Genomic DNA, 17,537 nt, shown 5'->3' on the forward strand with positions numbered 1-17,537 from the left:
AACCGAAACCACCCGAGCGCACAGGGGATGATGGGACCTGGAAAGACTATGGCTTAATGTTAGCATGAAAACTCGCTAGCATCACATAACACAATGCTAATGGGTTAATGCTGGCATGAAAACTCGCTAGCATCACATAACACAATGCTAATGGGTTAATGCCTGCATGAAAACATGCTAGCATCACATAACACAATGCTAATGGGTTAATGCTGGCATGAAAACATGCTAGCATCACATAACACAATGCTAATGGGTTAATGCCTGCATGAAAACTCGCTAGCGTCACATAACACAATGCTAATGGGTTAATGTTGGCATGAAAACTCGCTAGCATCACATAACACAATGCTAATGGGTTAATGCCTGCATGAAAACTCGCTAGCGTCACATAACACAATGCTAATGGGTTAATGTTGGCATGAAAACTCGCTAGCATCACATAACACAATGCTAATGGGTTAATGCTGGCATGAAAACATGCTAGCATCACATAACACAATGCTAATGGGTTAATGCTGGCATGAAAACTCGCTAGCATCACATAACACAATGCTAATGGGTTAATGCTGACATGAAAACTCGCTAGCATCACATAACATGATGCTAATGGGTTAATGTTGGCATGAAAACTCGCTAGCATCACATAACACAATGCTAATGGGTTAATGCTGACATGAAAACTCACTAGCATCACATAACATGATGCTAATGGGTTAATGCTGGCATGAAAACTCGCTAGCATCACAACGCGATGAATGGGTTAATGCTGGCATGAAAACTCGCTAGCATCACATAACGCGATGAATGGGTTAATGCTGACATGAAAACTCGTTAGCATCACATAACATGATGCTAATGGGTTAATGTTGGCATGAAAACTCGCTAGCATCACAAAACGCGATGCTAATGGGTTAATGCTGGCATGAAAACATGCTAGCATCACATAACACAATGCTAATGGGTTAATGCCTGCATGAAAACTCGCTAGCATCACATAACACAATGCTAATGGGTTAATGCCTGCATGAAAACTTGCTAGCATCACATAACACAATGCTAATGGGTTAATGCTGGCATGAAAACATGCTAGCATCACATAACACAATGCTAATGGGTTAATGCTGGCATGAAAACTCGCTAGCATCACATAACACAATGCTAATGGGTTAATGCTGGCATGAAAACTCGCTAGCATCACATAACACAATGCTAATGGGTTAATGCTGACATGAAAACTCGCTAGCATCACATAACATGATGCTAATGGGTTAATGTTGGCATGAAAACTCGCTAGCATCACATAACGCGATGCTAATGGATTAATGTTGGCATGAAAACTTGCTAGCATCACATAATGTGATGCTAGCAAGTTTTCATGCTTGCATCTAGCATCACATAACGTAGTGCTAACAGGCTAACGATTTGAGTGCCTCCAGTGTGAGCAGTGGGGTTTATAATATACTTTAAAAACATACTTAGTTACAATTTTAACTTAAAAAAATCTTACTGCATGTCTTCAAGTAATTTTACATGTTATGTGAAAGAAAGAGAGTCTGAATATGTGGTTTTTGAGCTTTTTACAAGACAGAATAACATATAACAGACACACAGATTTGGGACTTAGAGAATTATGATATAGATGTGTAGTTAAAAAAAACACTTTGCACGTGTTATATGCATCACATCTCTGATTCTTGTTATTATTATTGCATGCATTCATTCGTTTGCCAATTCATCATGTTTTTCTTTCAACACTATAACTTTTTAATGCCTCACCCAGTTTATTTCAAAATTGATGATATGCGTATGAACCTTTGGCCCTATTAGTCAGGGTTTTTACAACAAAACCTCTTCAGACACTGTGGACTCTATATGTTGTTCAACAATCTCTGCATGCTCTGAACGCTCTGTGTCGCACCTTTTCTGGATTAAGAGAGTGATTTATGCACAAATGCTTCAGTTAACTGTGGATGCTTTGTTGTTGTCGTTGTTGTCGTTGTTGTCATTTTTCATCTTCACCCTTTTATATGCATCTGCACCTAAAATTAGTTTCCATAATCCTGATAACAAACAAGTTTTTTTTTTTTCCTTAGAATGTTTCAGATTTATCCATTTTCATGTTTGTCTAATATTTTTGAACCAAACGTAATCCCATACTTGCAGCCTGCAGGACCTGAACCTACTGTTTCACCCAGGGAGGTACACCAAGTAACGTTTTTATTATTATTATCAGGGCTAGCTCTGACCTTTGCTTCTGGACATGTTTTCCTTTGCAGCGTTCCTAATCAGCAGATTGCCGTAACCTTGACTTGGATACACTAAGACAGAAATCTCAGTAATTCAGGCTGCTGCTCTATTCAACGCTACTGTGGGTCTAAAACAGTGAGTTTACAGAGCATCACTAGTGAAATAATCGGGTAGTTTCATATCACCTCTGTGATGGACTTTGACGTGTATCAATAGTCACATTAAATCAACACATAGATGATAGATAAAATAGTATTTCAAAGTTGGTACCATCGGAGTTCAGTTGGTGTTGCCCATCACCAAGTATAAAAATAGTGTGTAAAAGTCTTACGCACTCTAATATTTCTGTAGTTTTGCACCTGATGTCGTTCCTGGCACAACTCTAGATGTACAAGGTGAATGCGGGGACCTTCTTGCTAGCAGGCATTCATGCCGCTTATCTCTCATATGTGGTACCGGTATTCTTTACTCGTGTGTACGAGGTCTCTTAGATAATAAACCGACCCTTTTATTTTTTTTTATCTATATGGATTTGAATGACATGCGATTACACCAATCATGCTTGAACCCTCGTGCGCATGCGTGAGTTTTTTCACGCGTGTCGGTGACGTCATTTCCCTGTGGGCAGGCCTTGAGTGAGATGTGGTCCCGCCCTCTCGGCTGAATTCCTTTGTTTCACACGCTGCTCGAGACGGCGCATGTTGCTTTATCAAAATTTTTTCTGGACCTGTGAGGAATATCCGAGTGGACACTATTCGAGAAATTAAGATGGTTTTCTGTGAAAAGTTTAACGGCTGATGAGAGATTATGGGGTGTTTCTGTCGGTGTAAGGACTTCCCACAGAGCGGGACGTCCTGCAGTGCTTCCAGGCGCTGTCGTCGGCCTGTTTCAAGCTGAAAACATCCTAATTTAAGGCTTAATTCACCCAGGACATCGTGAGAGAACAGAGAAGATTCAGAAGAGGCCGGCATGAGGAATTTATGCGGACATTCCACTGTTTAAGGACATTTTTTTAATGAAAGACGTACGCGCAAATTCGCCGAGTCGTTTCCGTGACGACTCGGCAAATCTGTGTGCGCCGCGACAGGAAAAACACCTCCGTGTTGAAAACCATTTGTAGAATTCAGGCGGCTTTTAATGGCTTTCAACAAGTGAGTAACTGAGAAATTGTTTAACAGCTTGGGCATGTTCCAACTTGCCCGTTAAGATTTCCAACGGAGGTGTTTTTCCTGCCGCGACCCCCTGCGGTCGGGTCCAGCCCGACATGCGACTCTGCCCGCACGTTCTTTCATTACAAAATGACCGTTAACAATGGAATGTCCGAATAAACTCCTCATGCCGACTTCTGAAAGTTCTCTGTTCTCTGACGACTTACTGCGTCAACAGAGCCTGAAATGTGGAAGTTTTCAACTTGAAACGGCGAGACGCTGCCGCCTCGAAGCGCAGATCGCCGTCAGGCGCCGTGGACCGTCCTTAAAGCGACACTACCAGACCAAAATCTCTCATCAGCCGTTAAAATTTTTACTGAAAACCAGCTGAATTTATTGAATGGTGTCCACTCAGTTGTGCCTTACAGTTTTGAAAATTTTTTTATCAAACAAAGCAACAGTCTCTGAGCCATTTCTAAACAATGAAAAAAATCGACGAGCGGGTGGACGACTCCTCACTCAAAGACTGCCCACAGGCGAATGACGTAACCGACAGGCGTGAAAAAACTCTCGCATGCCCACGAGGGTTCAAGCATGTCTGATGTAATCACACGTGATTCAAATCCATATGGTTTTTGAAAAAAATAATAAGGTCGGATACTTTTCTAATAGACCTCGTATATACATGCACCAGCCACTTTATTAGGTACACCTGTTCAGTTGCCTGTTGACACAAATCGCTAATCAGCCAATCACATGGCAGCAACTCAATGCATTCAGGCATGAAGACGACTTGCTGAAGTTCAAACTGAGTATCAAAGGGAATTTTAGTGACTTTGAGGGTGGCATGGTTGTTGGTGCCAGACAGCTGGTGTGAGTATTTCAGAAACTGCTGGTCTACTGGGATTTGCACACACAACCATCTCTAGAGTTTACAGAGAATGGTACGTCAAAGAGAAGATATCCAGTGAGTGGCAGTTGTGTGTAGGAAAATGTCTTGTTGATGTTAGGTGAGAGGAGAATGGGTGACTATGTGATGCCATCATGTTGATATGGACCAACATCCCTGAGGAATGTTTCCAACATCTTGTTGAATCTATACCATGAAGAATTAAGGCAAAAAGGGGTCCAACCCAGTACTAGCAAGGTGTACCTAATAAAGTGGCCGATGAGTGTAAATGTCCCATTTTGAATCCAGAGTAGGACTCACTGTAAACCACCATAGTCGTGTTGTGTTCTGCACGTTTAGATCGGCACGCAACTGCGGTCTGGCAAAAGTAAACAACCGACGGCGCACCCGCCCAGTAGGTAGAAAGAAAGCTACACCTGCTTGTGTGTGTGTGTGTGTCTGTACAGTATCTGTGTGTGTTCCAGATGACTTGTCCAGCTTGGGCGGAAAAAAAAAACCCCCAGCCAGCATCACGTTACAGCCTGCTTTTGTCTCACTTCCCACAGCAGTGTGTGAGTGTCCTCTCAAGGCTAACGTGTAGCTTTAGCTTCACCTAGTCAGGAAATGAGGAACAAAGGCAGACAGACAGAAAGCAGCTGGCTGCCTTCCAGCGCGGGACATCTGACCTCAGGAGCATAAGGTTGCACGTCCACCGCGGGTCTTGCACATTGATCTAATTTTCGTTGTGTTTTAACAGGATTCAGCACCTGAAAGTGCTCTGAGAAGTAAAAATTGATCATCAGAATTATTTGTGAGTTAAAAATAAATGGTCTATAGTTGAAATGCTTTAATCAACCTGCTATTTCTACATGACATCTGAAAAGCATTACTTCCGTATTGTTTATGATTATGAGTACATGCCCCGACATGCAGCATTGAGGCATTTTGCAGAGTTGATTGCAAAGGAAGATGCACAGAACGTCCCTGTTTGGCACAGTAATTGCAAGAATAACTGAAAGATTTAAATGGCAAAACTATTCTTACAAACTGCTTTTTTTTTTTAAGTATATAATGAAAGAACAGCTCCTCTGGTGCGTTCATACAAGAAAATGGATCACAGGCTTGCGTGTCATGTGTCTTCTTGCAAACTGTCTTTTAAAGAAAAGTCATTCCTGTTCCACTCCACCGTGAAGCTGGCTAATTAGTGACGCAACATAGGGTTGAGCTGGAATCTGTGGTGGAGGTGTCAGAGAGGAGGATGTTGAAGAAACTGCGCGGCATCCTGGACAACACCTCCCACCCTCTGCATGCCACACTGACGTCCTGTCAGAGCACCTTCAGTTGTAGACTGAGATCGCCGAGGTGCACCACAGAACACCACAGGAGGTCTTTCCTGCCTGTGGCAATCACACTGTGTAATTCGTCCCCCTTCTGGTTGATGAATACATAGTGAATAGTTATTCAGTGACTCAGAATTAGATGCAATTTTATGGAACATCTTGTGCAAATGTCTTCCAGTCATTTTGCACAAATTTGTTGTACTTATTGTAAAGAAAAAACAAACATTTTTCACTATTTACTCTTTCCATATGCTGGCAAAATAATTTCCATCGGGATAAATAAAGTTGACCTTATCTTAACCCTCTGGGGCTGACTCGTCGTATACGATGGCTAAGACCAAGCTTTATTAAATTATAAATAACTTTTTAATGATATGAGATAGAAACTTACTTTTTTTTTTTTTTTTTGCTGAAAAGTTAACTCCGCGGACTTTCGAGCCAGCCATCGGCCATCTTTGTACTCCTCATAGAAGCTGTGTGATGACGTGCGCAATGTGAGTGTCCAGTCGGAATTAGTTCACCGTCACATGGTTTTCCAAAATCCAGTCGTAGGGCAGATTCACCTCATGTGAAAAGCCAAAGATTGTTTTTAGGAGTGATATGTTACTAGATGGCCCGTTTGAATAGCCCCCTGGGTGCTCCAGTGAGTACATACTATTGGGCTCCAAATGCGCCCTGCGCCATTACACACAGCGATCACTGAAAGCAGACAGAGCCTCTGATGACAATCTCATGTGCTCAAACAAAGGGTGCGTATCTATCAGGATTGCTCCACTAGTTTGCATGTGAATGTTACTGGATAACTCTGTTGCTTTTACCATAGACCATTTTGTATATATTGTTCAAAATGTGCATTTGTGTTTATTGTTTGAACCTTTTTGTTGTACAGTCTTTCACGCAAGACCTCAAATTACCTTTATAAAGTGTCAAAACAGTTTTGTTATAGTTTGCTGTGTGGTTTGAATAAATGCGTGCGGGAAATTATTTTCTGCTTTACTTTTTTCTTTCTTATTTCTCATTGTAAACCTTTGTTACACTTATAAAACACAACAAAAGCGTATATATTATGAAAGTACAGGTTGTCCTGAAAAAAGAGACATAAAACTTGATTGTGGGCTGCAGGGAGAGCTGTTAACAGTAATAATAAAACATTTATGCCAGGCGAGTGAACTGTCCAAAAATGCCCTCAGACCCCCAGAGGGTTAACAGACAAAAGCTGCATGATGCACAGTTTGTCGAGTCACGGCGTTCAGAGTTTTTGTATATGTCTTGGTGACTTTCCTCAGTAGTATCTTCACTTGTGTGTTTTTTTTTTTTTTTTTTTTTTTTTGAGAACCGCCTTTAATGACCGATATGACTTTCAAGACAGATTACAAAAAATATACATTGCAAAAACATTTTAATTGTTTCATTTATTGTAGTGTACAGATGCAAAATGACAAAAAATGTCACAGTCCAAACCCTTACGGACTTGACTATAATGGAAGCGGTTGTTATCTTCAGGCCTGATCTCTTCAGAATTACAGCAGATAATTTATTCCACCAGTGGGTACTTGTTGAGGCCAGCAGCTGCGTGTGTGCGTCGTGACAGAGACATATAGGGAACAGAGACGGTCTCTGTCTCATAGGCCAGCAGCTGTTGTTCTGAATGGGAATAACGCCCACTGTTCCTCTTCTTATGCCCGGCTTCCTCATCTTTGACCTACTGCTAGTTTGGTCAAAGCAAAAAAAAAAAAAAGTTTTTCTTGCTGAAATAAAATCACGCATGAACTCGTGGTGCGCTTTACAGAATTTACTTCCTCAGATGTTACTCATCCTCACACTTGCAAGATAATAGCGCTTCTATTTCCGTTTGCACTTCACATGTTTTATCTACTGTGCAAATCATTCACACAGGGTTTTTTTTTTTTTATCAGCGGCCGTAAAACGTCATAAAAGCTGTAAAGGAACAAAGCACAAGGACAACATGCACTCACAAAGTTGTGCTTTTAGCTGGCGTTCTTGTTTTTAATGCTGTTTTATATAGTTTCATATGCTATGGTTTATTTTTACTGCTTCTTGTGAAGCACTTTGGGATTTTTATCTGTGATAAGTGCTATACAAATAATTCTTACTCACTTATTTTTGTCATTAGAGGTTATCCGTGTAGCGCGCATGAAATAATGTATTTGTTTTAATCACAAGGGCATTCCGTCAGACTTCTACAGTACGTCTGGATCAGAACAAATTTGTAACAGTTGTTAAAAATGTACTCATTTTCATGCAGTAGTTTGTTTTTTGTCCTCAGTTTGCATGTTAGTCAAGCAAAATAGAATTTTATGTATTTATTTTAATGATCCTACTTAGGGCCCATAGGTAGTTGTGTTTGCAGTGTAGCCTTTTGGCTTTTTAACAAAAATGTCGCATTACCAATTTATTAATTTGTTATTTTTTTCAAAACTGTAGGTTGTGCTTGTCAAGAGAATTTGCTGTACTTCTGTCTGCCCGTACAGCAAAACCTTTCACGTCCTAAAAATAAGGATGAGGGACTAGTCGTAATAGTAGACTACGACTAGCTAACATCCAACTTGTCGCCGATTTTTGATTAGTCGAGTAGTCAAAAGCCTTTTTTTTTTTTAAGTTAATTGAATCCTTAAAAGAATGGACTTGCTGGAGCTGCCACCACTTCCTTCACTCGGTGAAGAAAGCGGGTGAATCTTGGTAGGTGAATTAGTTAGCTCAAATGGGTAGTCTGTACCTAGTAAATTAATGTAGGTATTATCTTCATACTAATGCTGCTTTTGTATTTATGATTTTATGCTATGTGTTTGTCACATTTGAGTTTCACCATGAAGATTCGAAATTGGTTTAATTCATTCAATGTCAAATTTAGTCGCTGACTAGTCAATGACCAGTGGTACCCAACTAGTCGACGAATGATTTTCATTAGTCGTCCCCAACTCTACCTAAAACTCAAGAAATGTAAAACTCTGGCAATTGAAATTCTTTATACATTAATACTACCAAACAAATCGTGCATTTTTAGCATTTATAAATGCTGTTTTTTACTGAATTTTGGGTTTTAAGTAGGAAGTGTAGCAGAAGCCCTGAAATGCTCACATCGTCCACTAGATGGCGACAAAAGCTGCTCAAATGTGCGGCCAGATCTCCACTGTTTATTCATTTGACAAGTTAATGTTGGGTGAAAATAAGATGAGCTAACAGCCAAAAATCAACTTACAGCTGTGTTTCTTACCCTTATGGGCAATTTACTTGTTATATGTACTCCCTCCATTTTCAGAGGCCATAAGTAATTGACCAAACGTGTTTTGTTGATGCAAATGATCACTTTAACAGCCAGTTTTCCTTTGACAAGTCAAATGATGGACACATGAAGATTTCAAAGTTGTGGAATATGTTTATGATTTCATTTACAAGCATTAAGAAATGCAAATGGCGCGGTACTGTTTGGTCAATCTGTCTAGCGCACGCAGTGCTCAAAAAAGGAGGGACCATGCAAGAAGGAGACTATTGGGGATTTGTTTTCTTGTTTAAAAATATATACAAATGACAAAACTTATCAAACTGTTCAAAACTTATCCAACTGTTTACTGTTTGTACATAACTGGGTGTGAATGGAATTGTTATAATTGATGACTGATGACCTTTATATCAGTTTGTATTTTTTTTAGCCTTTAAACGCCACAATTGTAAAAATGGGCATCACCGCTTCTGTCAAATTGCTTGTCTGCCCAAAAGTCCAAAGTCCAAATATATTTAATTTACAATGCTACTAAATGGTACTATGATGCTAAATAGCTGGGAGTTGTCATTTTCGCACATTAGTGCTTCCCTTTGTCCCACGCGGTTGCATTTGTCTTCAGTGTTTGTACTTTATGACACTTAGTGATTTTGATGGAGCATATTCACATACATAGTTTATTGTAACTCACGGACCAGCATAACTGTCCTCAATTTACATTCCGTGTAGACGGATCCTAGACGAGAAGTTGAGTACGTTAGCATGCGTTTATGTGAGTGTTTGCTAATCTCTGATTTATGGTTCCGTCAAATTGTTCTTCTTACGGTAAATGATTAACGTGTCCTGTGTTTTTTCCTTCAGCTTCGGCCTGGTGTAACGCCATGTCTAAAGTCTACAAATCTTCTCTCAAGTGTAGCATGGTCGTCTGAAAACGATGACATTTTTACCATTCCTCAGCGAGGAGAGCTTGGCGTCGCTGAGGTTTTGGAGGTCTAAATAGAAATTAAGGGATGACCTCTGAGGTTTACTATTACCACAACAAAGTCAGACAGAGTGGCGTCAGATGGTTTGTCTCGGTGTTGGTTTAGATTAAATCCTGCTGAAAGGAGGAAGATGGGGGCCATTAGGAGACTAGAGGAAAAGTCCAACAAAATGCTAGAAAGGAAGGGAAAAGCTTGGACTGAAGTTGTGTGTGTGTGTGTGTGTGTGTGGTGGAGGAGAGGAGAGTTTGAAATAGAAACGGATGGAAGGAAAGAAGGAATGATGTCACTGTAGTGGTTCGGAATGCAGCTGGTGTTTGGTAAAACCAGGTGGAACCGTTTTATTGCATTATGATTTTGTGTGTGTATGTTTTGGGATGCCTGCTGTGGTATGTGGCCTTCTCTCAGCAGGGGTCCTCAGGGCAACGTCGCTGATAATTCTAAATTAATTAACACAGAACTATTGTTGGAAGTCCAATTAGCTGCTTATTCAAAGGAAAATATTTAAACAGATGAGATTTTTCCTCACTGAACTGTTAATTCCACGAGAAGGTCATATTTTTGTTAGTTGGATTTAAAGTGTTCATATTGCAAAAAAAAAAAAAAACAATCAGTTTTTAATCTAGATTTTACTGCTAAATGTAGTTTGGATTTCACACTAAACATCCTCAACGCCTCACATTTCTGTGTCTGTACATGTCTGAACTACCGCACAAATTCTAATATGTTTCTAAGACACAGCGCATAATTATTTGGACAGTACACTGTTGCCTCTATACGCCGACAACGATGGTATTGGAGTGAAACAAATTTCAATTTAAATTTATTTTCATTTATATAGTGCTAAATCACAACAACGTTGCCTCAAGGCGCTTCACACAAGTAAGGTCTAACCTTACCAACCCCCAGAGCAAGCAAACAGGCGACAGTGGTAAAGAAAAACTCCCTCTGATTATTTAAGGAAGAAACCTCAAGCAGACCAGACTCAAAGGGGTGACCCTCTGCTTGAGCCATACTTCTGACACAATTTACGGAACAATTCACAAAACGAGAATGCAGGAAATGTTGCCGGTGTGTAGGACAGGAGGGTATAGAAACAGAAAACAGACACCACATCCATCTCTGGATGGAGCCGCACCTTAAACGGAAAAAAAAAAAATCAGGCATCAGAAAGACAACAAATACAGTATAATTTGTCGGCATTAAGCAACAAGAAAAACAATGGAAATAATACTAAGGTGATCGCCGGCCACTAGCCCTAAACTTCACTAAAAGACCCAGAATTTAGTTAAAGTTGAGGCCGCGGCACACTCCGCTTTCTAATAAAATGAATTAAAAGAGTAAAAAGTGTAGAACTATACTATACCAGTATGCTAGCCATACGAAATGGAAAATAAGTGCTTCTTAAGTCTGGATTTGAAAGTCTCCACAGAATCTGACTGTTTTATTGACACAGGGCGATCCTTCCACAGAACAGGGGCACGAAAAGAGAAAGCTCTGTGACCCTCAAATGTTTTATTCACCCTACGCACACAAAGTAGCCCTGCACCCTGAGAACGCAGAGCCCGGGCCGGTACGTAGGGTTTAATTAGGTCAGCTAAGTAGTGAGGTGTCAGGCATGTGCTTAGAGCATAGAGCTTTATCGTCAGTTCAAGGGATTTAACAAATGTACCGTTTCAGAATTACACCTATATTTATATGCAATCTCGCCATTTTCAGAGGCTATACGTAATTGGACAAACTTAATGTGATAGTTACTGTTCATGCAGATTATTACTCTTAAGCCATCTTGACACTTGCAGGAATTCGATCCCTGCACTGGCATGCAATTTGCCGTGCCATTGAATAAACTCATCATAAACTGTGCGAGGCTGCATAAATTTCATGCCACTCGCATGAATTAGTAGTGAACATTGCGCAACCCATGCATGTCACTGCGTGTCATTGCACGCAGGGCCTCACACAGTTTGATGTGAGAATCAAATTCGTGCAAGTGTCAAGGTAGCTTTTCAGCCAGCTTTCTTTCAGGACACCCTTGACAACTCTGAAGCACTTATAAGCTGTAGACTGACTGACTCACTAACTTATCTAGATTTTGTTGTGCAAGAACCAAACATCACTGTTGGTCATCGTGTGTATTTTTATCATCGCCAGTTTTGATTAACAGTTATGAATCACAAAGTGAAACTTGAGCTACAGATGAGCTGTTATTCTTAGTCTCCTGCTGAAGTTCTCATTAACATGCTTGGTTTGACTTCAACATGTTACTGGTAGTCTTTAGACTCTTTGGACAGACAAACAGGTTTTTGTTTTGTGGTGTTTTTTTTCCAAGAGGACGCAGGAAGGAGACAAGACTTCTAACATAACATTGCTCACAAACAAGGTACAAAGTGCAAGGCGGGACGTGGTTCATGCAACGGTTTGCAAATACCGCCTTGCATTAAGATGAAGAATCATGCTGGGACATGTCAAGTTCTTGATGTGCATCATTGCTGGAGGACATATGTGAAAACAGAGTGCTACCGTGTGTGTACAGTTTCATTTACAGAGCAAATTATACATAATTTCATCACTCGCACGCCCGGTTCTTTATTTATATTGTATAGCTTCAGTTTGCACTGGGTGTAACACAGACCTGCCACATTATTGGCCACCTGGCCACCTTTATTCCCATGACCAAAGGTGGTGATCTGTCTCTGTAAACCTTTTTGGGAAATTTGGTCAATATTGACTTTTTACACCTCTCAGCAAAATTTGGGGGCATTATATTTTTATCTCATCTGCCCAGGCGTCCGTCTAAATTTTTCATTCCCGTGCAATAGCTGAAGAATCCCTTGTCTGATTGAAACCATTTTTTGTTGTTGTATTGGGGGAGGGGAGAGGAAGGTTCCTTTCAAAATTGGAGGTCATCCATCATCCAATATGGCTGCCATGGGCGCCATTTTGGTTTTTATTTCTGTGAAATAACTAAAGAATGTTTCATCTGGTCTAAAATGAGGCATTCTGATCTTTAACAGACTCGTGATTTTTTTGGTATACGTACAAGTCGTACCAAAGTATAAGTCACAGGGCCTCCCAAACTAGTCAAAATCCACGACTTATACTCCAGAAATTATGCAGTTTTATTCACTGTTTATCTAATAATCATCATCAGTCCACTTACTCACTCACTTATTCATCTTCAACGGTCTACTCCAATTAACAGTCACGGGGTGGCTGGAGCCTATTCTAGTAGTCATAGGGCGTTAAGCGAGGCACGCCCCGGATAGGATGCCAGTCTGTCGCAGGGCCACATCTAAACAAACAAACAAACACATTCACACCCACACGTACATCTACAGACAGTTTAAAGTTTCCAGTCCACCTAACCTGCATGTCTTTGGATGTGGGAGGAAGTCAGAGCACCCAGAGGGAACCCACGCACACATGGGAGGAACATGCGAACTCCACACAGAAAGGCCACAGGTGGGAATTGATCCCATGACCTTCTTGCCTTGATGTAACAGTGCTAACCGCTAATCCACTGTGCTATCCATTATCAATCCAGTTTCTGACAAATCTATCTTTTTTTTTTACTCTTGTAGTCGCAGAACGGGGAACTACAGTGTCCAACCAAACTACAATGCGCTACACAGAGACAGACATGGACCTACCAACAAAACAAGCAATGCTAAAACCACCTGCGGTAACCCGCTGCCACTGCCCAACCCAGGCTCAACCTCATACTCCAAAACTCAGCTATGTTCTAGCCCTAAAGCGCGTTCCTGTCCCAGGATTGGTTCCGGCTCCAGTCCCAAATCTAGGGTCAGACCCCGACTGCCCTATCAGCGCTGCAGCTCACAGGTAAGCTGTCAGCTCGGCATTTGTGAGCAGAACATCCAACTTGTGTGAAAGATGATACTGGAACAGACTTAATGGAGATAGTCTTCTTATCTGGTTATTCTTTGAATCTCAGCACTTCTGTTAATTTTAAATGGTATTTCATTTTATCATTTTGTTGTCTATACTGCTGATTTTTTTTTTTTTTTGAATTACTCCAAAACACACTTTGCCCCAACTTGCGTTGAAGCACAAAGAGTAACTAGAACAGGTCTTGCTTGTTCCAGTACTGCCTTGTTTTAAGTGCCGTTATAGTGACAAATCTTCCTAACTATAACACTCGCACCTGTGTGCGCTTTTGATTGTTGCAACGCCCCTGGATAAGAAGTTTGCATTAATTGTGCACGTTACGCTTGTTAAAATATTCCAAAAGAGTTTGATTGGCAGCTGTTATTGTGTGTGACATGTGTTCTAATGTAAATTATGTGTACATCTGGCATGTTTTTGCCGCACTCTGGTTCCTGAGGTAAAACGGCGAATAAATATGGAGACTTGAACTCAGAAGTTGTATTTTTGTTTAAGTTTTGTACCGTGTGCGGTAAGTGGAGTGAACTGGTGTAATGCGTCGAAATCCATGTTTGAGTACAACATGTAAAAGATGTACATGCATGTTTAGTGTGTGTGTGTGTGTGTGTGTGAGACAGAGAGAGAGCGAGAGAAGCAGCACAGCCAGTTACATGTGTTTGGTAACTTTTTTTAAAACCCTGCAATACATATGCAATTACAGAATTGACGCTGCATGTAGCGGTTGATGGATTAATGGCATGTAAGCTTAATAATAATGAAAAAAAAATGCATCTGAAAGTGATGTGCAACCGCTGAAATGTAGCACACTCATACATCCATTGTTTAAAGGCAGGTTTTTCTCTTACACCAGCCTGAAAAAGCTCTTGCCCGATGTCAGATTCTGCCAAATTCCTCATCCTTCCAGTGTAAAATAATGCAAGAATACCTCATAAAAAAATCTAATAAACAAATTGTTTACACCGAGCCCACAACCGAGTTACGATCGAAAAACGGCCTCTGCTCGCCGTCACTCTTACTGACTCCCACCGAAGTTGCAGGCTGGTCACAATGGGGTCTCCGCGGTCATAAAAAAGATTCCCATTGGTCACCTTCACTCTCCATTGCTCCCCATTGGTCACCATCACTCCCCATTGGTCGCCTTCACTCTCCATCGCTCCCCATTGGTCGCCATCACTCGCCATCGCTCCCCATTGGTCGCCATCACTCTCCATCGCTCCCCATTGGTTGCCATCACTCCCCATTAGTCGCCATCACTCTCCATCGCTCCCCATTGGTTGCCATCGCTCCCCATTAGTCGCCATCAGTCCCCATTGGTCGCCTTCGCTCTCCATCGCTCCCCATTGGTCGCCATCACTCGCCATCGCTCCCCATTGGTCGCCATCACTCTCCATCGCTCCCCATTGGTCGCCATCGCTCCCCATTAGTCGCCATCACTCTCCATCGCTCCCCATTAGTCGCCATCGCTCTCCATCATTCCCCATTGGTCGCCATCGCTTTCCATCACTCCCCATTGGTCGCCATTGCTCCCCATCAGTCTCCAACAGGCATGCGAGTGTATTGATATTGAACTATCTAAAACACTTGCACAAGTTGTGCGACCAGTTTACAGATACATGGGTCTCAGAATTGGTCTTGATAAACTCTCACATCTCAACTCGCTCCCAACTTGATCCTATTGGTTGTAATAGACTCTCAGTTGACTCTGCATGGGGTTGCATCAATGATCGCAGATATTAAAATATTTTTCACTCCCGCAATTCAGTCACAATACAAGCTTAGTGTAAATGCAAGTAACACATCGCAATGGAGACCAGCCAACACTTGTGAGAGTTGACAAAATGTCATGACCTTGTAGGTCTGATGTAGGTCTTAGTCGCGTGTAAATGGGCCATTATGCTCTTGAGTGGGAATTTACACTTGCTGTATTTAGGCTTCTCCGTGTATGTGTTGCAGGACTCACTGGAGGAGCTGCAGATGGATGACTATTGGAAGGAGGTAGAGAATATCACCCGTTCAGTCGGAGCACCCGACAAAGGGGAAGGTGGAGAAGGAGAAGTGCAAGAGGAGGAGCATCAGAAAGTTGCGGAGGGTAGGATGCACTGTGTCCGTGATTAAGATTGAAGAGAGATGTCTTTCTTCTCTTCGGTTGCATTTCGTGGTGTATACTGTACGGACAGTTTGGTGACGTTGGGTAGTTTTGTTCTTAATTTTCTAGGAATCTGCTTTCAGATAATCTGATGAGGTTCGATCATAGCCTATGATGTACTCAGTACATCATAGGCAGACAGACTAATTATGCACAAAAATTAATCAGCGATGAACATTTAAAATAATTATTCTGAGGTAGAAATTGTAATTCTTTACAGTGTCTGTACTTCTTGAAGAGGTCATTATTGCTCCCATGCAGTAGTTGATTTTAAAGGTATCCTAGTTTTTTCCCACTTGTGTTAGTCGATTGGTTTTTAATTAGGGTTTATCCAGAAAGTTGTAGGAGATCACCATGCATGTTGCTGTAGCAATGAGTCTAACACAGCTATATCACAGAGCACCGTTGTACTTTGATCGCACACAATCCAAAAAAGTAAAATACAGGACAAAACGGCTTAATCTGGTTTGCCTCCTACCAGGCTACTTTATAAAGTGCAGACCTGGCAACCCGCTTGAAAACATATACACACTCTAAAGTTCCATATGTGAATGAATATAGATAAATTAATAAGTCAATCCTTTCCAGATTTTTAATGCAATAACTCAAAAACAATAAATGCTATAATTTTGTAAGTGTCCAAATTAAAAGAGAGTATAATGAACATAAATTAGCAAAAATTTGAAAAATGTTGGTGGGCAAGATTAATCTATTAATGCAACTTTTTTCAAACTTTATTTACATTTCTTATTTTTACAAAAACTCTCGATGGGAGACATCAAAGTTTTAACAGCAACAAAAAAAAGACTTCAAATGACTTAAAGAATAATAGGGAAAAAGAAACAGAAGCTGCTTTCCCAAAGAGATGATCACTGTTTATGCTCTCTCCGGTGTTTGCACATGCAGCGCGCAAGAGACGCTTGTAGCGCTGCTTCAACGGCGCGGAACCCTCATGACGGCCGACCAGAATATCAAACAGGTTTGATTTTCATCCTACCATACGATTGCCGATCGGGAGGTGGTCATGAGAGGTTAAACGCAGGACGCACGATTATGCTGAAACTCTGCGCGATCCAAAAAATTCTCACACGAGTGAAAAATCGGCTGAAAAAGGGCCAAAACTCGCACATTGTAAGCCAGTTTGATCCTCATCTGATCCATATTGCAGATTTAGCGGATATTTGATTTTAACATTGAAAAGCCCTTTTTGATGAAAAGCCACTTCTAACAGGACTTTTTTCCAAGGTAAAACTTTGTAGAACTGGAAACTAGTGTTGGCGGAGGTTGGCGCTTTATGAGCGCAGTGCTCTAGTTGTCATTTATATTTCTCTCTATCTTATCCAAGCTGTTTAGGAAGTCTATTGTTCTCCGAAGCAAACAAACACATCCTGTGGAGTGTGAGTGCACGTCTCCATGTGTGGAGACTGTTTGTTTTTTTTCCCTTTTCCTGCAGCTGTACTGTGGATGAGGTGGGACTAAATAGAAGATTATATTTCACCCATCTGAAAAATTCCCCCTTTTTAAACTACTTCCTCTGTTCTGTGTGTTCAGAAGGAGAGCAGGAGGAGGCGTGGCTTACAGAGGCGGGGCTGGCACGGCTGTTTGATGGGTCACTGGCTGCTGATCAAGATCAGGTG

At 41.2% G+C, this 17,537-nt stretch overlaps 1 protein-coding gene across 1 annotated transcript in view; it reads left to right on the forward strand.

The window, feature by feature from the left end:
- arhgap18 (Rho GTPase activating protein 18) overlaps positions 1 to 17,537 on the forward strand; it is a 35,075-nt gene that overhangs the window by 1,430 nt on the left and 16,108 nt on the right. Inside the window, exons 2-4 of the mRNA XM_034162207.1 lie at positions 13,433 to 13,691; positions 15,708 to 15,843; positions 17,452 to 17,534. Of these exons, the coding sequence (XP_034018098.1) occupies positions 13,433 to 13,691; positions 15,708 to 15,843; positions 17,452 to 17,534 (478 nt within the window). The remainder of the gene's footprint in view (positions 1 to 13,432; positions 13,692 to 15,707; positions 15,844 to 17,451; positions 17,535 to 17,537) is intronic.

This window comes from Thalassophryne amazonica, chromosome 21 (assembly GCF_902500255.1).
Source record: "Thalassophryne amazonica chromosome 21, fThaAma1.1, whole genome shotgun sequence".
Lineage (NCBI taxonomy): Eukaryota > Metazoa > Chordata > Actinopteri > Batrachoidiformes > Batrachoididae > Thalassophryne > Thalassophryne amazonica.